The 26,581-nt window shown below is 41.8% G+C and overlaps 1 protein-coding gene across 1 annotated transcript in view; it reads left to right on the forward strand.

Moving 5' to 3' along the window:
- Nucleotides 1-26,581, forward strand: part of SLC7A11 (solute carrier family 7 member 11) — a 262,008-nt gene that overhangs the window by 208,169 nt on the left and 27,258 nt on the right. Inside the window, exons 10-11 of the mRNA XM_075860442.1 lie at nucleotides 9,582-9,731; nucleotides 10,917-11,094. Coding sequence (XP_075716557.1) covers nucleotides 9,582-9,731; nucleotides 10,917-11,094 — 328 coding nt within the window. The remainder of the gene's footprint in view (nucleotides 1-9,581; nucleotides 9,732-10,916; nucleotides 11,095-26,581) is intronic.

The following is a 26,581-nucleotide window of genomic DNA, read 5'->3' on the forward strand; positions in this document are numbered from 1 at the left end:
TAAGGCGCGTCTGAAGTACATGCTATCAGGAGACAGGCTAAGCCTATTGAGTGTGCAGCATACACATATATACCCATAGGTCTACCTTGAAATTAGAAAATCTGTGGATTAAACATTTTCTCTAGTTTTAAGACAGCTTGGAGAAACGACAGTGTTGCTTCTCCAAATTGTTATTGCTTTGACCTTGAGTAGTCAAAGTATGAAGTTTGAAAGCAACAAAAAGACTGTAAATCAGCTGCATTGTCTTACCAACAATATATAAGCTGATAGAATAAAAAAAAGTTACAATAATAATGATATTATATAATATATATGGATATATATATATATATATATATATATATATATATATATATATATATATATACACACATGTATCCTGTTTTAGTAAATGCTTGTACAGTATTCCCCATTAAGACTGGAGCATCTTTTTTTTTTTTAGAATTCTACACCGCATTCCAAATTATTATGCAAATGTTATTTTTCGCTGATTTTCCTAAATAGTCGATGCAAATGACAGTCAGTATAATCTTCAAGCCATCAACCGTTGGAGTATAATGTGAATTTTATTGAACAAATCTCTTAATGATAACAGTTTTTTTTTTTAGAAGTAAAAAACTCAAAATGCACTGTTTCAAATTATTATGCATAACAGAGATCAAAACATTTTAATGGTTGTAAAGAGAACTAAAATGGTAATTTGTTGAATTTGCAGCATCAGGAGGTCATATTTACAGAAATCAAAAGCTCTTTCAATCAAAAAAAACTTAGCAGGCCAAGTTACATGTTAACATAGGACCCCTTCTTTGATATCACCTTCACAATTCTTGCATTCATTGAATTTGTGAGTATTTGGACAGTTTCTGCTTGAATATCTTTGCAGGATGTCGGAATAGCCTACCAGAGCTACTGTTTTGATGTGAACTGCCTCCCACCCTCATAGATATTTTGCTTGAGGATGCTCCAAAGGTTCTCAATAGGGTTGAGGTCAGAGGAACATGGGGGCCACACCATGATTTTCTCTCCTTTTATGCCCATAGCAGCCAATGACACAGAGGTATTCTTTGCAGCATGAGATGGTGTATTGTCATGCATGAAGATAATTTTCTTTTTGTACCACGGAAGAAAGTGGTCAGTCATAAACTCTACGTAGTTTGCAGAGGTCATTTTAACACCGTCAGGGACCCTAAAGGGCCTACCAGCTCTCTCCCCATTATTCCAGCCAAAAACATGACTCTACCACCTCCTTGCTGGCTTCGCAGCCTTGTTGGGATATGGTGGCCATTCACCAACCATCCACTACTCCATCCATCTGGACCATCCAGGGTTGCACGGCAGCACGTTTTGAAAATTAGTCTTCATGTATTTCTGAGCCCACTGCAACCGTTTCTGCTTGTGAGCATTGTTTAGGGGTGGCCGAATAATAGCTTTATGCACACTTGCAAACCTCTGGAGGATCCTACACCTTGAAGTTCGCGGGACTCCAGAGGCACGAGCGGCTTCAAATACCTGTTTGCTGCTTTGCAATGGCATTTTAGCAGCTGCTCTCCTAATCCTATTAATTTGTCTGACAGAAACCTTCCTCATTATGCCTTTATCTGAACAAACCCGTCTGTGCTCTGAATCAGCCACAAATCTTTTCACAGTACGATGATCACGCTTACGTTTTCTTGAAATATCCAATGTTTTCAAACCTTGTCCAAGGTATTGCACTATTTCACGCTTTTCGGCAGCAGAGAGATCCTTTTTCTTTCCCATATTGCTTGAAACCTGTGGCCTGCTTAATAATGTGGAACGTCCTTCTTAGTCGGGATTCACATGACCGGGTCGTTCCCGAGCCCGAGTGTCGGCCGGTAAAATCGGCCATTTTGCCCGGCCGGTTTGCATTAAGTTTTGCATCCGTGCCGGGCTGGGCAGATCTGGACAGTGACATCAGCGGCAACTCCTGAAGGGGAATCCCCATGTGTTCGGGGATTCCGCTTCAGGAGTTTCCCCTGATGTCACTGCCCAGATATGGACAGAGACATCAAGCGCTCTGTCCAGGAGCGGAATCCCCGAAAACACGAAGGTGTCGCCGGGCCAGGGCGCTTTTTTAAACAAGCAGGGGAAGGGAGCCAGCGCAGCGCTCCCTTCCACCTGCTGTACACCCCGGCCCTGCCACACAGTGTACAGCGATGCCATTCGTCCGAATGGCATCAACTCCTCCTCCTCACATGCACTCTGCGCTGTGAGGAGGAGGAGATAGAGCGCAAGCACCGGAAAACCCGGCCATCACTCGGGACACATCCCGGTGATGGCCGTGTATTACCCGGCCCCATTGACTTCTATGGGAGCCGGGTGGCCGGGTACCCGGCCATAGATAGAGCATGTCCTATTTTTTGACGGCCGGTTTTCCCGGCCGTCAAAAAATCGGTCGTGTGAATAGCCCCATCAGGGGTCTATTATTCCTAATGCAGCCGGGTGCCGGCCGATTTATGAACGGCCGGCACCCGGCCGGGAAAACCTGCCGTGTGAATGAGGCCTTAAGTAGTTTTCCTTTGATTGGGCACACCTGGCAAACTAATTATCACAGGTGTCTGAGATTGATTACAATGATCCAAAGATCCCTAAGACACAATACCATCCATGAGTTTAATTGAAAAACTAATAATTAAATGTTTATGACACTTAAATCCAATGTGCATAATAATTTGGAACACGGTGTACACACATTCCGTCACTGTCAGCTCTGATTGGAGAGTGAAAGAGTGAGTAGGGACACATCTCAGTGACAAGAGGGATGCTAACACCCAGTGACGCCACACATACATTTCCAGGAGGAATAATAGGGGAATGGAATAATGCAGAATTTTAAATTGTTATTTCATGGAGAATACAAGCATTTGCTAAAGCAGACATGTCAGGAGATCTAGCTGGATCTCTTTTATTTATCCTGCAGTGATGATGCAAGAAAAATGAAAGGGGTACTAAACGTTTGACAAACTTCTGACATGCCTTGTGACATGTCAGAAGTTTGGATTGGTGGGGGTCCGAGCACTGAGATCCCCGCCAATCGCTAAAATGAAGCGGCAGAAGCGCTGTGTGAGCGCTCAGCTGCTTCATGCCTGTTTGGCTTTGTCCGGAAATCAATGTATTGGACTACGGGCTCAATAGAAAGTCTATGAGCCCCTACTCCAATACATCGGTTTTCCGGAAAAAGCCGAACAGAAATGGAGCGGCTGAGCGCTCACACGAGCACTTCTGCAGCTTAGTTTTAGCGATTCTTGGGGGTCTTAGTGCTCGGACCCCCACCAATCCAAACTTCTGACATGTCAGAAGTTTGTCAAAGGTTTAGCATCGATTGAAATCTGTGTGTTGTTATGCATGGATAAGCTGGGTCCTACAGAGGGAGGGTTACTCTTTGCAGCGATTTTCCCCTATGGCTAATAGGATAGATGCCAAGAAGAGGACTTTACTCTTACACTCATATGCCATCATGAGGCATACAAAAGTTAGGGGACATGATGCAGACAATAGGGGGGATTTTTTCTTTTTTTCTTCAGTTTTCTGATGAAGCAAAGTCGCAAAAGTCCCAATTTACATTACTAAAAACTGGGTGGGACTTAGCAGAAGTGGCGTGGCCTTCCATGGCCCAACAAATTGACAATAATTGACTTAAGAAACGGGCATACATTATATAGTACATCATCACCAGCTCGTAGCTTAAGTCAATTTGACTGTTTAGCGCACGGTCGGTTAGAGATGCACCTAAATTATTAAGAATAAATTATGCCCATTTTACTGCAGCGCTCTTTAAATTAAGACTGGCATCGAAAAAAAATATTCATGGTGTTTCATTATTCACACGGCATATGGGGTACGATATCCAACAAATGTATCTACAAAGCTTACACTTTACACTTTACAGTTTCAATTAATTGAATCATTAACAACAGTGAGTAGTGAATACTATTAACCCCTTAATGACCGCCGATACGCCTTTTTACGGCGGTCATTAGTGGGCTTTATTCTAGAGCGCCGCCAAACTATGTCGCTGCTGTAGAATAAAGTAAACAGAGCAGGGAGCCGTGAAATCTCCCTGCTCTCAGCTGCCAGAAGCAGCTGAGGGCTGGGGGCGTCCCTGCTCTGCCGGGTGAGATCGATATTAGTATCGATCTCACCTGTTTAACCCCTCAGATGCGGTGCACAATAGCGAGCACCGCATCTGAATGGTTTTGGAGAGAGGGAGGGAGCTCCCTCTCATCTCACTGACACCCGGCGATAAAATCGCAGAGTGTCTGTGTCTTCTATGGCAGCCGGGGGTCTAATAAAGACCCCCAGGTCTGCCTGCAGCGAATGCCTGCTAGATCATGCCGCAGGCATGTCCTAGCAGATGCCTGTCCGTTTTAAACGGACAGGCAGTAATACACTGAAATACAAAAGTATTGCAGTGTATTATAATAGCGATCGGAGGATAGTGAAGTCCCCTAGTGGGACTAGTAAAAAAGTAAAAAAAGTTGAATAAAGTTAATTAAAAAAAAAAGTGAAAAAAAAAAAAAAATGAAAAACCCAGCTTTTCCCCTTACAAAATGCTTTACTATTAAAAAAAACTACAATAAAGCAAAAAAGTTACACATATTTGGTATCGCCGCGTCCGTAACGACCCCGACTATAAAGCTGTTACATTATTTACCCCGCACTGTGAACGCCGTAAAAAATAAAATAAAAAACAATGGAAAAATGGCTGTTTTCTGTTAATCCTGACTTAAAAAAAATGTGATAGAAAGTGATCAAAAGGTCGCATCTACTCTCAAATGGTACCAATAAAAACTGCAAGTCGTCCCGCAAAAAACAAGACCTTATACAGCTATGCCGACGCAAAAATAAAAAAGTTACAGCTCTTCGAATGTGACAATGGAAAAATCTAAAAAATGGCTTGGACATTAGGGCCCAGAATGCCAGCAGGGGGAAGGGGTTAAGAACAGTACGGTTAAAATACATCATGCTCTGAAAGTGAACCTGTCACTTCTCCTGACATGTTTTCGTTTTTTTTTAGTAAATACTTGTATTTCCCATGAAATAACAGTTCTGGGAAATATTTTCTTACACATCTATGTTGTGCCGTTCCTGATATTCCTCCTGCAAATTTCTGAATACATTGACAACTGGGTGTTATGAGTTAGAGTTTTGTCTCTACACAGACTGACACTGTCCAATCAGTGCTGAGAGTGTGAGACTGTGCATGGACACGCCCCTTTGACAAGGAGAATGGTAACACCCAGTTATCAATTTATTCATACATTTCTAGAAGGAATAACAGAGGAACGGCACAATGCAGAATTTTTTTCCAGATTTGTTATTTCATGGGGAATACAAGTATTGACTAATATAGACATGTTAGGAGAGGTAATAGCTCCTCTTTTAATCATTTCACCATCATAACCTGCTTATGCAGCATGTATTAAAGGTGGATATATAAATCTATAGATTGAACTAAATGACCAACCATGGAATATATAGTCTGTCGGCTCTTTTTTAGCGACTTTCCATTCTTTTTAATAGAGAGGGGTCCCGAGTGAGGTACCCAACCTTTATAATATCCATATGCCCCCTTGTCATTGCGAATTAAACCATATTCCTTTCATATAAAATCTATCTATCTATCTGTCTGTCTATCTATCTGTCTATCTATCTATCTGTCTGTCTATCTGTCTGTCTGTCTGTCTGTCTGTCATCGATCTATCAAATAATATAGACTTTTCTTTATTCATTAATTTTGGAAAATCCTTCATGTTGGAATTACTTCATTTTCGTCTGGCTACAGGTTTCCATATATATTTTGTTGATCTTTCATGAACGTGGTTCCATGGTGGTGCTGAATAAACAGCTCCATGTCTCCATTGGCTTGTGTACAGATATATATTGCTTCCCATCTTTCATTGTTATTGTAGTATTTGGACAGGTTTTATTTCTAGAGCTGAGTGCTTCTCATCTCCACTACTCAGGGACCAGGAAAGGTCAGGTTTTAAGGCTATCTCTGCCTGAACACAGTCTAATATAATAGATTGGATCACTGCTTGTTATTGATCAAATAGGGTAAAACCTAATACCAACCCAATCTGTGTCCAGTCATTAACATCTATATTTACCTCTACAAACCAGCTAGCAACTAAATAATGAATATATTGCAGAACATAAATAGTACAAAGTAAAATATCCATAAATGTTTGCAATCTTATGTGACACAGGCATAGCAGAGCTGAATTTGTCAGTTAAGTATTTCATTTTTACATCATGATACTGTACCTTTCTGGGGTAAGCTAATGCAAGTCCTATTTTAAACTTCAGAAGACAATTAATGATATCGACAGGTTGTTGTTCCAAATGACAACTGAGCTCTGCTACATCTGCACAGAGCATTAAATGCAATTTTGTTAAGAACTGAGTTAGTTAGTAAAGGATCATTGAGTTTGTCATTTGGCACAGAAGAATGTGCAATCTGTGAATTGCAATAGAACTGCATGTGCACCAGCTGACTTAAAGGAAAGTGCAATACCCCTACTCAATGTTTACAGATTATATCTGCATACAAACATTTAGTAACTTTGCAAATGCATTGCATTACTTATACCGATTATGTGTTACTTCATGTCTTTTTCTCCCTTTATCCATATACCCAGTTATTTCCAAATTTCTACTGGCTGTACTTGAGAACAGACAGAAGATTTCTTTTAGAATTGTGACTTAAAAGCTTAGCTACCAAAAAGAATAAACGTCATATTTAGCTCTGCTACATCTGTAAATAAGTTTACCTTTATTTATGAATTAAATTTGATATCCTATAGTAGTTTTGCACTACTACTTAAAATAATAGATTCTTCTCAATTGAAATACTGGTATAACAATAATTTATGAATCAATTGATGCATCAAATAGTGCATAATAATAATAATAATAATAATAATAATAATAATAATAATAATAATGATGATGATGATAATAATAATAATGTTGCCCCTCCTCTGTATCAGTAGAGCATGGTGCATAGCACTACAACAGCTGGAGCGTTAACTATATCCTGTTACTAGCTGATCGTTACAACAAATTGACATGAATGAACATCAACCTTTCAGCTCCATGAATTGTAAAACACATTTTGCATGCCCAGTAGTTCATTATGTCTTAAGCCACCGCACACTGTATTAGCTTCACATAATCATTGTTATTTTTTCTTCTTCAGAGTAAATTTAGGGAATTAACCCCTTAATGTACAGGTCATTTTGCGCGTGAATGACCAAGGATTATTTTTTGTTTTCTCACGGTCGCATTCGTAACTTTTTTTTTTATTCCGTCAACATAGCCGTATAAGGGCTTGTTTTTTGTGGGATGAGTTGTATTTTGCAATTGCACCATTTTTGGATGCATATAATATACCAAATATGTATAGGTTTTATATGTTTTCCTACGTTCGCACAATAAAAACCCTTTTAAAAAAAATTACTTGTTTTTGCATCGCCGCATTACTAGAGCCGTAACTTTTTTTTTTCCGTCAATGTGGCCGTATGTGGGCTTGATTTTTGCGGGCCAAGGTGTAGTTTTCATTAATACTATTTTGGGGTACATAGGACTTATAGATTAATTTTGATTTTATTTTATATTGGGGAATGGGAGAAAAGAAAGAATTTTGCCGTTATTTGTTGCGTTTTTTTTTTGGACGCCGTTCATCCGGCGGTTTAATTAAAGTGTTAATTTTATTGTTTGAGTCGTTACAATTGCGGGGATACCATATGTGTGTGTGTTATTTGTTTTGACACTTTTATGAAATAAAACCACTTTTTGGGGAAAAAAGTGGTTTTATTTTATTTTGACTGTAATATATATATAATTTTTTCATAAACTTTAGTTAACTGTTTTACTTTTTTTTTAGTCCCACCAGGGGACTTCACCATGCAATCTAATTATCGCTTATATAATGCTTTGGTATACTTAGTATACAGTGTAAAACTGACAGGCAATCTATTAGGCCATGCCTCTGGCATGGCCTAATAGGCAGTTGCTGAAGGCAGACCTGGGGGCCTTTGTTAGGCCCCCAGCTGCCATGGAAACCCAACGGCGCCCCGTGATTTCTTTGCGGGGGTTCCAATGGGGTGACAGAGGGAGCTCCCTCACTCTGTCAAACGCATTAAATATTAGCTATTGATAGCGGCATCTAATCGGTTAAACTGCCGGAATCGGAGCGCGCTGATCGCACTCTTGCCGCTGATCGCACGGGTACTGCCAGTATCCAGAAGACGGATATACCCGTCCTTTTGCGGGAACTAGCACCTACACAGGACGGATATATCCGTCCTTCGTCATTAAGAGGTTAAAAGCAAATCTGTCATCAGACTACACTGTTCAGCCATAACATTAAAGGGGTTGTCCGGTTTCAGTAAATTAAAGTTATTGTTGTATAATTAAAAGTTATACAACTTTCCATGATACTTTCTGTATTAATTCCACACGGTTTTCAAGATCTCTGCTTGTTGTTATTTAGTAAGAACATTTATTGTTTACTTCCAGTGGATAACATTCTGTCCAAGGTCTTGTGATGGACACACAGGTGCTGGGTTTGTTACAAGACACAGCTCTGATACACGTACTGTAACAAGTCGAGGATGTTAATTTGACACCTACCACCTACCTAAATATTGTTGCAGACCAAGTACATTCCTTTATGGCAATGGTATTCTCTAATGGCAGTGGGCTCTTACAGTAGGATAATACGTCCCCGTCACAATGCAATAACTGTTCAGCAATGGTTTGAGGAACATGACAAAGAGTTCAAGGTGTTGACTTGGTCTCCAAAGTCCCCAGATCCCAATCTGATCGAGCATCTGTGGGATGTGCTGGCAAAATAAGTCTGATCCATGGAGGCCCCAAAACACAACTTGTAGGACTTAAAGGAACTACTGCTAACATCTTGGTGCCAGATGCCAAGACCTCAACGGGTGAGAGTTTTTTTTTAGTGGCAAGGGGTTTAAATATTATGGCTGAACAGTGAATGCTGTCCTGTTTATGGGGACAGGTCTGTTGTACTATTAGCCCAAATGGCACAAAAAGCCATTTGGGTGATAAGAAATGCTGACTGGTAAGAAATCTGCATATCCAGTGACCTCCTTAGTGGTGTACAGCATGTGTAATATTCTGGTAAAAAAAAAGAAGGATTATGTTGTATAATCCGCCGCATCTGAACCCAGCCAAACTTCTTATGCTCACTATTTCCCATTACCCAAACATCTCACACTCATAAAAATAACTTATTGTAGCAACAAAATATATATCATCAAACTGCTAACAAGGCAGGGCCCTTTCATAATAATTTAGGTGGATTCTAAGGTGGAGCTTCACTTTAACCACATATTTAGTAATAAATAGTTTTTCATACGAATCTTTAAATAACACCGTAATACAATAAATAAAGAGGAACATGCAGTCACTGGCTTATAAACCGTAACTGATTTATAGATAGTTGTTGTTTTTTTTGTAGTAAACACATAGATGTGGATAATCCTTTCTACTTGAGTGTATCGATTCTGTAAAAATAATCTCTTCTTTTGCAGTATCCACTAACAATGGTAATGCTTTTCACTGGGGATATCTACAGCCTCCTGAATTTTCTCAGCTTTGCTCGGTGGCTTTTTATTGGCCTGGTTGTCGTTGGACTCATTTATCTACGGTACAAACGACCTGAGATGCATCGCCCTTTCAAGGTACACTCACCTCTGCGTCTGAGTGACATTAATCTTGATATGCCGCACAAAACCTTTTACTGTCAGGGGATATTGAGGGAGATTGTGTATCACCAACTAATATACAGCCTTCTGTGGGTGTAACTATAGTAGACAACATGGCTAACAACATCTAGGCAATGGCTCTGTAAAGTTTGCTGTCTTGAAACAAAGTTTGTGTTGTATCATAGAGTATTTGGCTCTGATTTTAAAATAAGCTGAATGTTTCAGTTCTTTATAGTTCTTTATAAATAAGCAGAAATAGCCTTTATTTATGAATATTTTATTTTTTTTAATGATTTATGGCTGTTGCTGGGTCATAAAATGTTCTAGCATGAGATGGTTGAAAGTACCGCATTAGCATATTCTGGTCCAGGCTTTAGTTGCGGTACGTCAGTGGTTCAAAACCTGTGTTTGAATGATGATGCTCTCAGCTAATATTTCAAAGGCATGCCAACTTAGTTTACCAGAAACCAGGCTTATTTATGCTAGATTTATTTTGAATTATATTTACATAGTTTTAGCTTCAAACTCTGTTACACTATACGTTATTTTATGTGCTTTTCGGGCTTGTTAATGGTGTGATCTTCATCCTTGTTAACTGCAAAGTTTATAACATGGCTAACAGTGTAGAAAATACAGTATGGGGAAACAAGTGTTGGAACCTCTACGTTTTTATGACCCCATGTATTTAAAGAGAAAACAAAAAACAAAAAACTAGGGATGGATCAGTCTCTTGGCTTTTTAAAGGTGTTGACCTATCCACAGGATTGGTTACCAGTATATAATCGTGGTGGTCTGACACCCGGACACCGCACCGATCAGCTGCTCCGGCTGCCTCTGGGCGCCGGAAGTTATGCAGTGGTCGGTGTTAGGAGCAGGTGGCACCGGTCACAGTATAGCGGTCATGCTGGGTTACTGCAGCTCTGCTCCTATTCACTTGCTGTCGGACCCCCACCGATCATATACTGAAGACCTATCCTGTGGATAGGTCATCAGTATAAAAAACCGCCCCCAACATGGACAACCCCTTTAATAGCTCTGAGACCCAACTTGTATGACATGTTATTAGGATATGTAAAGGGGGACTTTGTATATAGCATGCTCTCATAACTTTGCAATTTATAGCTAGTTCTGTTTTCATTATTTTATTCTCCTTCTTTTTAGGTGCCAATCTTTATACCAGCGTTATTTTCTTTTACCTGTTTGTTTATGGTTACGCTATCATTATATTCAGATCCCATAAATACAGGGATTGGCTTTGCCATTACCTTGACTGGAGTTCCTGCTTACTATCTTTTTGTCATCTGGGACAAGAAACCAAAATGGTTCCGAAAATTTTCAGGTAAAGTGGTTTACGCTACACATGAATCGATCAGCAAAGCAGAGCTAATGGCAGATGACCATTTTTACGTCTTTGAAAAGGGTGTGGAGAAAAGTAGTAGTAGTAGTAGTAGTAGTAGTAATACCAGATATATACTGCTAATGTTACATGATCCATATTCCACTTAGAACCTAGTGTCATATATAGATTTATTTACTAATAAAGGATAATAAGACTAACATCTTTCATTATCCAATGTTTGTGGCCTATGGTGTTCTAAAATAATGCTACTAAAAAAAATATAAAAGACAAAACATATATATGTTCCATATTATATCATGTTACTATATGGTATATAGTCATTGCTTGACATTCGTTTCCAAGGTCAATTATTCTAAGCGTATTACACCGTCTTTTTCCTTTTTGTAATTATGCTTTGATGGGTTTTATTTGTGCAATAACACACAGGATAAAAAAAAACTAAAAAAGAAAAATGGTTTGTTGTATGAGAAGAGTATAATTATCTGTGGACCCCTTCCTTTAACTATGTAACCTTCACCCACACATTAAAGAACTGCTTTCCGAACCGTACACCTACCATTTGGATATGTGACACTGAAGGTATGAATGTAGGATTTGCTGCAAGAAAATATGTCTTATTTAAACCTCAACTATAATGAACCACCTTTCATACTGATACATTGCAGCTTTTTATTATGAGCCTTTCTTTTCTATCTGTTGTTCTTTTGACTAGTGACTTTTCTATACATCAATTCATTAGATATTACAGCAAAACTTTAATCTTAGCATTTTCTCTTACTGGATAGCAGCACAAAGTTACATAGTAGTAGTTACATAGTTAGTACGGCTGAAAAAAGACACATGTCCATCAAGTTCAACCAAGGGAAGGGAAAAGGGAAGGAAAAATTTCTACACATAGGAGCTAATATTTTTTTGTTCTAGGAAATTATCTAACCCTTTTTTAAAGCCATCTACTGTCCCTGCTGTGACCAGCTCCTGCGGTAGACTATTCCATAGATTCACCGTTCTTACTGTAAAGAAGCCTTGTCGCCTCTGCAGCTTGAACCTTTTTTTCTCCAGACGGAGGGAGTGCCCCCTTGTTTTTTGAGCGGGTTTTACAAGGAACAGGATATCACCATATTTTTTGTATGTGCCATTAATATATTTATATAAGTTAATCATGTCCCCCCTTAGTCGTCTTTTTTCAAGGCTAAATAGGTTTAATTCTTTCAATCTTTCCTCATAACTTAAATTCTCCATGCCCCTTATTAGCTTCGTTGCTCTTCTTTGTATTTTTTCCAACTCCAGGGCATCCTTTCTATGAACTGGAGCCCAGAACTGAACTGCATATTCTAGATGAGGCCTCACTAATGCTTTGTAAAGTGGCATTATTACATCCCTGTCCCGCGAGTCCATGCCTCTTTTAATACACGACAATATCCTGCTGGCCTTTGAAGCAGCTGATTGACACTGCATGCTGTTATTGAGTTTATGATTTACAAGTACACCCAGATCCTTCTCAACAAGTGAATCCGCCAGTGTAGCGCCCCCTAGGACATATGATGCATGCAGGTTGTTGGTACCCAGATGCATAACTTTACATTTATCTACATTAAACTTCATTTGCCAAGTGGACGCCCAAACACTTAGTTTGTTTAAATCTGCCTGTAATTCATGAACATCTTCCATAGTCTGAACTATATTACATAGCTTGGTGTCATCTGCAAAAATAGAAATAGTGCTATTAATCCCATCCTCTATATCATTAATAAATAAGTTGAATAATAGTGGTCCCAGCACTGAACCCTGGGGTACACCACTTATAACCGGGGACCATTCAGAGTAGGAGTCATTGACCACAACTCTCTGGATACGGTCCTTGAGCCAATTCTCAATCCAATTACAAACTATATTTTCTAAACCTATAGTCCTTAATTTACCCATTAGGCGTCTATGGGGGACAGTGTCAAATGCCTTTGCAAAGTCCAAAAACACTAAATCCACAGCGGCCCCTCTGTCTAGACTTCTGCTCACCTCTTCATAAAAACAGATTAGGTTAGTTTGACAACTTCTGTCCTTAGTAAAACCGTGCTGGCTGTCACTTATAATGCTATTTATTGTCACATAATCCTGTATATAGTCCCTCAATAGCCCCTCAAACATTTTCCCCACGATGGATGTTAAGCTTACTGGTCTATAATTACCCGGGGAAGACCTAGAGCCCTTTTTGAAAATAGGCACCACATTTGCCCTGCGCCAGTCCCTTGGCACTATACCAGTCACTAGAGATTCTCTGAATATTATGAAAAGGGGGACAGAAATAACTGAACTAAGCTCTTTAAGAATTCTAGGGTGTAACCCATCTGGTCCTGGGGCCTTGTGCACATTTATTTTATTTAATTTAGCTTGGACCATCTCTACATTCATCCAATTCAGTATATCAACTGATATATTAACAGCACTGGCACCGGCTACATCAGCTGCTCCTTCTTCTGTTGTATATACAGAGCTAAAGAACCCATTTAGTAACTCTGCCTTCTCTTGATCCCCTGTGACCAACTCCCCATTACCATTATCTAGGGGTCCTACATGTTCAGACCTTGGCTTTTTTGCATTTATATGCTTGAAGAATTTTTTAGGATTTGTTTTACTATCCTTGGCCACCTGCCTTTCATTTTGTATTTTTGCTAATTTTATTACATTTTTACAGATTTTATTAAGCTCTTTATATTTTACAAAGGCTACAGCTGTACCCTCAGATTTGTATTTTTTAAATGCCCTTTTTTTGTCATGTATTGCCCCTTTCACAGAAGGTGTAAGCCATGTGGGGTTTAATTTGAGTCGTTTATACTTATTACCTGTAGGAATAAATTTTGCACTATAATAACTCAAAGTAGATTTGAAAATCTCCCATTTATCATTTGTTCCATTATTTGACATTAGTTCTTCCCAGTCTATATCCTGAATTGCCGCCCTCATCCTGGGGAAATTGGCTTTCTTAAAATTAAATGTTTTTGTCCTCCCAGCCTGCGTTTGTTTTTTACAGTATAGGTAAAATGTAACTATATTGTGATCACTGTTACCGAGGTTTTCACGAACATTGACATTCCCAACAAGATCTGCATTATTAGAAATGACCAGATCCAACAGAGCTTCACCTCTAGTCGGGTCTTCCACAAACTGGCCCATAAAATTTTCCTGCAACAGGTTGAGGAAATGTCTCCCCTTTGCAGTTGAAGCCGAACCATGACACCAATTAATATCCCGGAAATTAAAATCTCCCATTATCACTACAGTACCCGCCTGTGCAGCCCGCTCCATCTGTTTATATATCTGACCTTCCATCTCCTCAGTTATATTGGGGGGTCTATAGATTACACCAAAAGTAATTTTTTCAGTGTTTACCTCCCTTTCTAGTTCCACCCACAAGGTTTCAACCTCCTCACAGTCTTCACCCACTATTGTCTCTTTCACACTCGCCTTCATATCACTTCTCACATACAGACATACACCACCACCTTTCCTATTTGTCCTGTCTTTACGAAAAAGTGTAAAACCCTGTAGATTTACAGCCCAGTCATGTGAAGAGTCCAGCCATGTTTCAGCAACACCAACTATATCTATATTTTCTTCCAGTATCAAGGCCTCCAGCTCCCCCATTTTGCTTGCTAGACTTCTGGCATTTGTGAACACACACTTTAACTTGCCTGTCAGTTTTTCACTTTTATTATCAGAAATGTGATTTGACATTAATCGGTCCTTTTTATTTACACTGATGTTTTGTAACGAAAGGATCTCCTTATCTTGTTGTCTAGTCCTCTCCCCACATTCTGTATCTCCCCCCACCAATATAGTCTGACCCCTCTCTAACCTGGCTACCCCTTTTTTTTCTACATTGGCCTCCCTCCTCAGCCCTAGTTTAAATACTCCGCCACCCCAGCTAGAATTCTCTCCCCCAGCACAGCGGACCCCCTTCCATTTAGGTGCAAATCATCTGCAGAATACAGTTTGTACCCCAATGAAAAGTCAGCCCAGTGCTCTAGGAACCCAAATCCTTCTCCTCTACACCAAGACTTCAGCCATGCATTTAACTCCCTGAGCTCCCGCTGTCTTTCCTGTGATGCGCATGGCACAGGCAGTATTCCTGAGAATACAACCTTGGAGGTCCTTCCCTTCAGCTTGTAGCCTAGTTCTTTAAAATTATTCTTAAGGCTCCTCCACCTACCATTTATTCTGTCGTTGGTACCGACATGGACCACGACAGCTGGATCATCACCAGCCCCTCCCAGCAATTTGTCCACCCGTTCCACCACATGCCGAACCCTGGCACCAGGGAGACAGCAAACCATTCGGTTGAGGTGGTCTTGGCGACAAATAATTCTATCCGTCTTCCTGATTATAGAATCCCCTACGACTATCAATTGTCTTGGCTTACCTGCATTACCATCCCGCCGACTACTAGCTGGGCTGTTCTCCCGGCTGTTAGGGAGATCAGTATCCACTAGGGCTGCCATTTCTGAGACTGACACCCTGGCATCATCACCCAACTTGGCAATTTTGCCTGGAATGTCAGAAACCGGATCGGCCTTCCTTGTCTTTGACCCCTTTCTACTGCCCCTAACTACATTAACCCAGCTACTTACCTGATCCTGCTCACCCATGTCTTCACCCTCCAGTTGTAACCCACTAACTGCATGCTCTGTGAGCAGCAAGCTCCGTTCAAAATTGTCTATCCTCCTCAGTGTTGCATTCTGCTCCTCCAGATCTCTAATACGAGCTTCCAGGTGAACAATATGCTCACATCTGCCACAGAGATATTCACCCTGGAACTCCGGCTCCAGTCCTGCATACATATGGCAAACTGTGCACCGAAGAAAACCTCCAATCTTGCTGTCCATTATCCCAGTTACAAAAAAAACAGCGAACAGGTGTTAATCAAAAAGATAAAGAAGTAGAAGAGCACTTACTTGGGTTTTAACTCCTCTTTTGAACTCCGGTTTTTGGAACTCCACTTAATATACAAACCACTTGCAATTCAAGTCACAGAGCAGGCTCTACAGAGTAGTGAGGCCTGATTTATAGCACCTGGTTGCACCTGGTTGCAGCTAACCCCTCCCCCTTACTCAGCTACTCAGGAAACTGCAAGGGAAAAATAGTTACAAATTATGTCACTTTTGCAAACTTTGTAGCAAGCAAGCAATCAATACATATATCACATACAATGGCCCCCCACTTTGTCACACACAACACAGTAAATCAATCCGGTTTTTGGAACTCCACTTAATATACAAACCACTTGCAATTCAAGTCACAGAGCAGGCTCTACAGAGTCTTAAATGTTATTTTTACATACAGTAGTTAAGAGAATTTCCTCAATAATTAGACATCATGGAGCAAAGAGAATATTTGTCTGAATGAGGGGTGTTGCTAGCAGGGCCGGCCCTAGGATAGATGGCGCCCTGTGCGAAATGATCTTCCGGCGCCCCACCCCATCATTAAAAAAAAAAGCCCCATAAAAAAATTATAATGCCCCTTTAGTGCCCCCATACAGTATAATAATAATATTTAATAATATAATATATTACAACGCCTTCAAGGACACAGTATTTTGTCCTCTAATTGTTCCCACAGTATTATGCCCCCTATAGTACCCCTACACAGTATAATGTCCACTTAGTGGCCCCCACACAGTATAATGCCCCCCTGTAGATTTTGCCATATAGCCTCCCTGTAGACAGTGCCATAATCCCCCACCTCCTTTTTGTAGATCGTGCCATACAGCCCCCCCACCTCCCCCTTGTAGATCGTGCCCCCAACAAAAACAAAAATTGTACCCATCTAGGCCCCGTTCCCATGACGAACTGAGATGCTCCATGATGGGACCCTAGTACAGAGTTTACCAACCTTTTCGGACTCGAGGCAGCAGGCCCCCCTACCAAAAATTGTTTTTAAAAAGACAAAAAACGGCTAAGAACAAGCACTCCACTCGTAGGGCATGTTCACACACGTTTTTTATAAGGCAAAAAAAATCTGCCTCAAAATTCCTTCAGCAACTGACAGCGTTGTGTGACCTTTTTTTGTGTTTTTTCTTAAGCTGTTGAAGCGAATGCAAAAGACGCAGGAAAAAAAAGCTCCAAACGAGCGCCGCAGGTATCTTCTGCCTCCTATTAATTTCAATTGGAGGTCAGAGGTGGAAACCACTTGAAGACCATCAGCCCCCCACTCACAGAAAAATGACCATCAACCCCCCACTCACAGTAAAATGACCATCAGCCCCCCACTCACAGCAAAATGACCATCAGCCCACCACTCAGTAAAATGACCATCAGACCCCCACTCACAGATTCCCCCTGTAGGTAGCGCCACACAGCCACTTGTAGGTAGCACCACACAGCCCCTTTTGGGTAGCACCGCACAGCCCCCTTGTGGGTAGCGCCAGACAGCCCCCTTGTAGGTAGCGCCACACAGCCCCCTTGTAGGTAGCGCCACACAGCCCCTTGTGGGTAGCACCGCACAGCCCCCTTGTGGGTAGCACCACGTAGCCCCTTGTAGGTAGCACCAGACAGCCCCCTTGTGGGTAGCACCAGACAGCCCCCTTGTGGGTAGCGCCACACAGCCCCCTTGTGGGTAGCGCCACACAGCCCCCTTGTAGATAGCGCCACACAGCCCCCTTGTAGATAGCGCCGCACAGCCCCCTGTAGGGAGTGCCGCACAGCCCCCTGTAGGGAGTGCCGCACAGCCCCCTGTAGGGAGTGCCGCACAGGCCCCTGTAGGGAGTGCCGCAAAGGCCTCTAATTGGAAGTGTCGCTAAGACCCCTGGTAGGAAGTGTCACACAGCCCACAGCCCCCTGGTAGGGAGTGGAAAAAAAGGATTAAAAAAAGGACAACTGTGCAGGAGCACACAAAATACCCAGCTTTCCCAGCTATCAAATAAATGTGTGGAAATAAACTAAGTTATAACTTTTATTTAGTCTGAGTAAAGGATTAATCCTTTTAGCTAGATTAAATAAAAGTCACATCTAAGTTTATTTCCACACTTTTTTTTTATACCCGGGAAAACTGGGTATTTTGTGTGCTCCTGCACAGTTGTCCTTTGTAGGTAGTGCCACAAAGCCCACAGCCCCCCTGTAGATAGCAACCACCCCTCCTTCCAGTAAAGATAACGCCACTGTAGCTCACTGAAGGAGCGGAATCCCCGTGTGGCTGGGGATTCCGGTCCTGGAGCGCTGCTTGATGCCTCTGTCCATATATGGATAGTGACATCGTGACATCAGGGAAAACTCCTGAAGCGGAATCCCCGGTCACAGCGTTGCAGACGCTATGACCGTCGATTCCACTCCAGGAGAAGCTCCTGACGTCTGTGTCCATGACGTCATTGGCTTCTCCTGGAGTGGAATCCCCGCTCATAGCGTCTGCAACGCTGTGACCGGGGATTCCGCTTCAGGAGTTTTCCCTGATGTCACTGTCCATATATTAACGGAGGCATCAAACAGCGCTCCAGGACCGGAATCCCCGGCCACACGGGGATACCGCTCCTTCAGGGAGCTAAGGTGGCGCTATCCTGGAAGGGGGGGTGATATCTACAGTGGGGCACTATAGCAGAGCAAGGGAGGTATCTCCCTGCTCTGCTGTCTACTAGCGCCGCTGTAGCTGATACCCAGCTTTCCCAGCTATCAAATAAATGTGTGGAAATAAACTAAGTTATAACTTTTATTTAGTCTGAGTAAAGGATTAATCCTTTTAGCTAGATTAAATAAAAGTTACATCTAAGTTTATTTCCACACTTTTTTTTTTATACCCGGGAAAGCTGGGTATTTTGTGTGCTCCTGCACAGTTGTCCTTTGTAGGTAGTGCCAAAAAGCCCACAGCCCCCCTGTAGATAGCAACCACCCCTCCTTCCAGTAAAGATAACGCCACTGTAGCTCCCTGAAGGAGCGGAATCCCCGTGTGGCCGGGGATTCCGGTCCTGGAGCGCTGTTTGATGCCTCTGTCCATATATGTGTCCATGACGTCATTGGCTTCTCCTGGAGTGGAATCCCCGCTCATAGCGTCTGCAACGCTGTGACCGGGGATTCCGCTTCAGGAGTTTTCCCTGATGTCACTGTCCATATATGGACAGAGGCATCAAGCAGCGCTCCAGGACCGGAATCCCCGGCCACACGGGGATACCGCTCCTTCAGGGAGCTAAGGTGGCGCTATCCTGGAAGGGGGGGGGGGTGATATCTACAGTGGGGCACTATAGCAGAGCAAGGGAGATATCTCCCTGCTCTGCTGTCTACTAGCGCCGCTGTAGCTGAAGGGAGCTACAGTGGCGCTAGTAGACAGCAGAGCAGGGAGATCTGTCCCTGCTCTGCTATAGTGCCGTCGCTACCGCTATAGTAGCCACAGCAGCTGCTAGCGGCGCCACCGCCCTCATGCCCGGTGTCACCGCTAGCAGCCGCCATGGCTGCTACAGCGGTAGCCACTAAGTGAAGAAGCGCCCGGATGCGACTGCAGTTAGTGTGTGTATCCCCACTGGTAGTTGCAACGGCGCGGGGATACACACACCCGCTGGCGCCCCCCTTGCCGTGTGGCGGCTGGCGCCCTGTGCGACCGCACTGGTCGAACATAGCTAAGGCCGGCCATGGTTGCTAGGGTCTTAAAAGATCTGGGGCACACGCCCCGAGACATATATTTACGTCCCCCCCAAAAAAAATATAAATTATTTTACATATATTTTAGAGATAGCATATCTATAAAACTAAGGCTCCTATAGCTTCACCGCTGGATATAATTGTCTCAGCAGACAGTATCACACATGATAGGCTTAGATACATGGCCCCAGCAGACAGAATCACACATGATAGACTTAGGGCTCATTCAGACGAGCGTGAATCTCGTCCGTGGGCTGTGCGTTGAAATACCGCACAGCACACGGACCCGTTGATGTCAATGGGGCTATTCACACATGCGTGAGTTTTCACGCAGCGATTGTCCGTTGCGTGAAACTCACTGCATGTCCTATGTTAGTGCGTTTTCACGCACCAAGTCGCCCATTGAAGTCAACTTGAAGTACTTGCAAGTGCGTGAATAACATATGCCACAGGCAAAGCACACTGATGCAAAACGCAATGCACACGACCAGATTTATGCGCATTTTCTACGCTCGTAAATCTGTCATGCTCCTGTGAACGTAGCCTTAGATACAGGGCCCCAGCAGTAAGTATCCTTGTACTAACCATTAGAGGCAAATTTGGCATTTCTGGGGCCCCAAGCAAAGTTACGTCTTGGGGCTCTAATAAAGACACCTGTAGAGAGTTCCCCACACATTGCCCCATGTATATAGTGTCACAACCCCCCTGTATGTTTCCACACACAGTCCCCCTGCCATACATACCCCTTGTAGACAGTGCCCTGCAGTCCCCTGTAGGTAGTCCCACATACCAACCTTGTCTCAGCAGACAGTATCATACATGATAGGCTTAGATACATGACCCAGCAGACAGTATGACACATGATAGGCTTAGATACATGACCCCAGCAGACAGTATTACACATGATAGACATAGATACAGTGCCCCAGCAGTCAGTATAACACATGATAGACTTAGATACAGGGCCCCAGCAGTAAGTATCCTTGTACTAACATATGTCCACCCCCCAAAAAAATGTGTGTGCGTGTATGTATATGTGTGTGTATATATATGAGACATCATATATCTGTAGCACTCTGACCCTATAGCTATGGATAGGATTAGATACAGTGGCTCAGCAGATAGTATCACACATGATAGACTTAGATACAGTGGCCCAGCAGCCAGTATCATACATGATAAACTTAGATACAGGGCCCCAGCAGTCACTATAACACACGATAGACTCAGATAAGGGCCCCAGCAGTAAGTATCCTTATACTAACATATGTCCACCCCCCAAAAAAAATGTGTGTGCGTGTATGTATATGTGTGTGTGTATATATGAGACAGCATATCTGTAGCCCTCTGACCCTATAGCTATGGATAGGTTTAGATACAGTGGCTCAGCAGACAGTATTACACATGCATGATAGGATTAGATATAGGGTCCAGCTCACTAACATTGCGGCTCCAGCACTGGACTCAGGAAATGTAAGAATAATAGTTGTTTTGCTTTTTTTTTTGTGTTACAAATTTTTGGGGTCTGTTTGTGTTTTTTTACAGGTTTGGTCGTTGGACTACGTCGGATTCGAGGATTACTTCGATGATGGCTTTTTTTTATTATCAATAAAATGGTTAATGAGGGTTGTGTGTGTTTTTTATTTTTAATTCAATACAATATTTTTTTTATGTCCTATTTTTTTTAAACTTTCTTACTACTGCCTTATTAATAGCTGCTGGTTGATTGACAGCATCCATTACTAAGGTGGGGGCTTAGTGTTAGCCGGTGCAAAGGCTAACACTAATCCCTATTATTACCCTGATACCCACTGCCACCAGGGGTGCCGGGAAGAGCTGGGTACGATCCAGTACCCGATTACCTGCAGGGATTCGAGGGCAATCTCGCGGCCGCAGGCTGGTGATACCAGGCTGGGAAAGGCCAAAATCAGTGGCCCTTCCCACCCTGGTAATGCTAGGCTGCTGCTATGTTGTATCTGGCTAGTTATGAAAAATGGGGGGCGGCCATGGCATTTTTACCAATTATTTATTTAAAAAATAAATACATTTTAAAAAAATGCGTGGGGTCCCCCCCAATTTTCATAACCAGCCAGATACAACATAGCAACACCAGCCTAGCATTACCAGGGTGTGAAGGGCCACTGTTTTTGGCCTTTCCCAGCCTAATAATACCAGCTTGCAGCCGCCCCAGTGCCCGACCGTCGCTACAGATCGTCAGGTACTGGATCGTACCCGGCTCTTCCCAGTACCCCTAGTGGCAGTGGGTACCAGGGTAATAATGGGGGTTAGTGTTAGCCTCTTCACCGGCTAACACTAAGCCCCACCTTAGTAATGGACGCTGTCAATCAGCCAGCTGCCATTACTAAAGCGGTAGTAATAAAGTTTAAAAGAAAATAGAAAGACATAGATAAAATATTTTATTGAAATAATACCGCCACATAACCCTCATTAACCATTTTATTGAAAATAAAAAAGCCGTCATCTAAATAGTCCTCAAATCCAACATAGTCCAACAACTGAACCTGTATAAAAAACACAAAAAAAACAACAAAAACATTAGTAACACATACAGTAGCCTTAGATACGGGGCCCATGTGTGATACTGTCTGTTAGGCCATGTATCTAAGCCTACCAAAAGGTAGGCTTAGGTACAGGGCCCCAGCAGACACTAATCTTATACTTAAGATTATGGTCTGCTGGGGCACTGTATCTAAGCCTACTATATGGTAAGCTTAGATACAGGGCCTATCAGACAGGATCAGACATGGGCCATGTATCTAAGAATACCATGTGGTAGGCTTTGATACAGCGTCCATGTGTGACCCGGTCTGTTAGACACTGTATCTAAGCCTACTACAATGTAGGCTTAGATACAGGACCCAAGCAGACAGTAAGCTTATGCTGTATAAGATTACTTTCTTCTGGGGCCCTGTATCTAAGCCTAACATGTGGTAGGCTTAGACACTAGGTCCATCTGTGATACTGTCTGTTAGACCATGTATCTAAGCCTACCACAAGGTAGAGTTAGATACAGGACCCCAGCAGACCGTAACGTTACACTTACCCTCCTCTTGGGCACCGGGTGCAGTGGATGTCCCAACACCATCTAGCGTTGTGACGTCATCCGCGGCGCACAGCGTTGTGACGTTCATGACGCGAGAAGACGTCAGGACTTTCGCTGTGCTTGGGCAGGAAGATGGATAAGTATGTGTCATTACTATAGTAAAAGGGGCCCGTGTATTTTGTTACATAGGCCCCAGTTACTATAGTAACTTTTATAGATGCGGTGCAGGCACCGGGCTAAAGATCCGGGGCTTGGGCCCCCGAAGGCCTGGTGCTAGCAATGCCCCTGGTCTGAATAGTGCTGAAGATATCCAGGTGGTGCTGGTCTCCACTGAATCAGACACTGCAAGACAGAGTGATAGGTACAACATGTTCCCTCTATAAAAACGGGAGATGTGCTAATTTACGTAGCATGTGTTGAGGTCACAGCAGATTCTTTAATGGTTTGTATCTATTTCAAGGACAGATACATTAGTCTAGTCAAGAATGTACTTGCCATAAAGACAGGTCCCATCATTGCCATTAAGAGTTGAGGGAACCTGGCCTCAAACTGCTCTTCTCCAAGTGTTGACTTTTATGGTTTACACAAGGGTGCCATATTGCTTTAACTAGGGGCCCATGCACTTCAATGTACACCCTGGTTCAAATATAAAACATTTTCAAAAACATCCACAGGTCTTGTCAAATTTTTTATGCAAATTATATCCCTAAAAAGTACCTATACATCTTTTGTGTTGACAGCATTTATATACTCTATGATTTAACCGGTTCAGGAACGGTTACATTTTGAGCCTTCAGGACCAGACACAATTTATACAGCTATAACAATTTTATTTGTTGGGCTAGCGATGTGATTTTTGCGATTGGTTTTTTTCGTAGACAATGTAGGTTTTTTTATTTTATCATTTTTATACACATCCCTTTTGCTATTTTGGAATTTCTAGGTTTAAAGTTTGAAAATTATAGTAAAAAAATGTTTTTTTTTACTTTTTAGCTATTTTTTTCTGGTAATAATTAAGACTGTTTATTTGTGATTGTCATTGTCTACTGTAAATTTTTATGTATTAAATGTGTATTTTAGGGTAATTTGGTCAGGGCTAGCGTTACGATAATATAATAATTTGTGGGGGGGGGGGGTTCTTTTTTGGGTGGGTATTTGATGTGTATTTATTATTTAAAAAAAATTGCACTTTATTTTACTTTTATTTTTTTATTATTATCGTCTGTCCCTCAACGGTCAGAAAATACATTTGGGGGACTTTCCACATGGTTTTCTACTGTAACGGGCTGCACAACAGTTACAGGGGAAATTAGCCATCCTATAGTGACTATTGTCACTAATGGGGCTAGTAAGACCCAGCAGCGGCCTGCCACTAACGGCACTCGGGATAAATACAGACTTTTTATATACTATACACATACTATACACATTGAGCGATGTATAGAAGAGATCAGAGAAGATAGAAGCAGCGAAAGCTGCTTCTATGTTCTCCTCTGGCACCCCGGGAGTCACTGACTGCCGGAGACCTGACATTCAGCTGCCCAATCGCTCCGGCAGCAAGCTAAAACCCACGCTGTAAATAGTCTATGTTGCAGGTTTTATGGACCCCGACCGCCGGATGATTATACACACACGACACCAGTTATAAAACACTTAGTATTTCTAACAAGGCATGAGTTTTATAACTCTTAATGGACATAAATGTGATTATATCAGATTATAGTGAGGTCGAAAAGGGGCAATTGCCCTGGGGGCTCCACCACTTAGGTACGTTCATGACCCTGGTTCCTCATAAATGTCCTAGATACTCCCAACGGTCAGCAGTGTGGCTGCCATATAACATGTCAAGCAGCCCTCTAATCCAGTCAGCAGATGTCATTTTGTAAACTTCTCGCATGTAAAAAAGAAGCGCAGGAAGACAAATAATTTAAAATAATGTGCATCCAAATTTGTAGACTAACCTAGGAAGTATATCATCGATCAGCTAGAATAGGTGGTTAGTGGTTAGTGGTATGGCTACTATTGAGTGGCACCGATAAGGGAGGAGAATGCCCCCAGAATTTTTTTTGCTCAGTGGCCACCACCACCCTTGATTCAGCCCTGTAAATGTAGATACATCTTTTATATTTCTTTTGTTCCCCTTTATAATAATGGACTTGAGAATTCCATTTACTCTATAAAACCAGAAAGCTACTCTATTGAGCGGCCATTCAGCATTGAACACTAGGCATACAGTTTCCCCTGGAGAAATCTTAATAAACTGGGATGTTCCTTGGAATAAAGAACTGCTGACATTAATATTCTTCTGTTTGTGAAAAGGTCATATATATAATTTCATAGCAAACCTGTTTTTGTGGCTCGAATATCACATAAAACCCTGTGTACATGTTCAATCTTATCTGGGGCTTAAGAAAGAATTATTTAAATGGTTGTGCGGCACATAGTTATTAGGTGCATTTACAAATAAGCATGGATCTTCCTAAATCAATACATGAAGCAGTACATACGACCAGAGAGGTCTCATTTGTGATCAGTTGCTTAATTACAAGGTAAAAGGGAAAGTGACAAATTTGCAATGCAAAGCGTTCTTTCCAATAATGGTGTAATCCTTAAATTAGTTGATCAGCTGCTCATGACATGTAAACTGTTATGTGTCTCATTTGAGTTAGCAAGCCCAAAATATGTTGGCCAATCAAATTTAACACATTCAATCCCAAGGTAAGTGAGGACAGGCTGCGTTCCTCTTCATTTCAGAGTATATAAAATAATAGGTTTCATCAGAGCTCTTAATTGACACTAATGGATGTTACCCATGACTGTGCCTAGGCATAAATATTGCTTTTTAATGTTATCTGGCCTTCTAAACAAAAGCTGTATAAGTAAAAAAAAAAATAGGTTAATAAAAGCATATCCTAGTCCATCCATATTTCCATTGTATTTGTATATTGGTAGGAGCCTTGGAACTACACTAGCATATGTCTGCTACATGGAAAGGACATTTCATAGAGAGATATCGTTAATATAGTCTAATAACAATGATTAAAAAAAGCACATAATATCCAATTAACCCCCACTTGCCCACTCAGGGCCGGACGCTTTAATTATTAGGTGGATGAATTTAAAGCTTTGTACACCATTGAATATAATTTTTTTTTTATTAAATCAATGTGTTTTGTGTTTTTAAGCACTTCTAATTTACTTTTATTAAAAAAATAGTTTTACTTTTAGGACAGATTCTATTTGTCCTGTATACATAGAAGCTGTATTGTTCTCTCTCAGCCGATTCTGACAGTTCAGCTGTACAGACGGCTTGGCTGAGAGCAGGTCCTGTGTGTCTTTGACACACAGGATTCATCTAATATTGATCACATCTATGTATGATGTGATCGATATTAAGGGGATCCTGTGCTGCTATATATACTATACACATGAGTAATGCACCATATATACTGTACATATGGATAATGCCACTATATACATTGTACACATAAATAACCTAGGACACATGCCGCACATGTGACACTCACATCAAGAACATCTGCCGCAAACGTGCCACTCAAACCTAGGAGATTGACTTACAATGGAGGTTATCGGGCTATGGCGTGGGGGTCTGTCATAATGACGGGAAAAATAACGCATTAAGTAAAACCATTTTTTCCATCAAACTGTCTGATTAGCGGCTGCTAATAGATACGCTTGATCAGACACCCAGTGTAAATAGGCGTCAGTCCGCAGCTATAATGGATGGTAGCCAACCAGCACACTATGCACCAGCCCATCTGGCATTTGC

The sequence above is a fragment of the Rhinoderma darwinii genome, chromosome 1, assembly GCF_050947455.1.
Source record: "Rhinoderma darwinii isolate aRhiDar2 chromosome 1, aRhiDar2.hap1, whole genome shotgun sequence".
NCBI classification, from domain to species: Eukaryota; Metazoa; Chordata; class Amphibia; order Anura; family Rhinodermatidae; genus Rhinoderma; species Rhinoderma darwinii.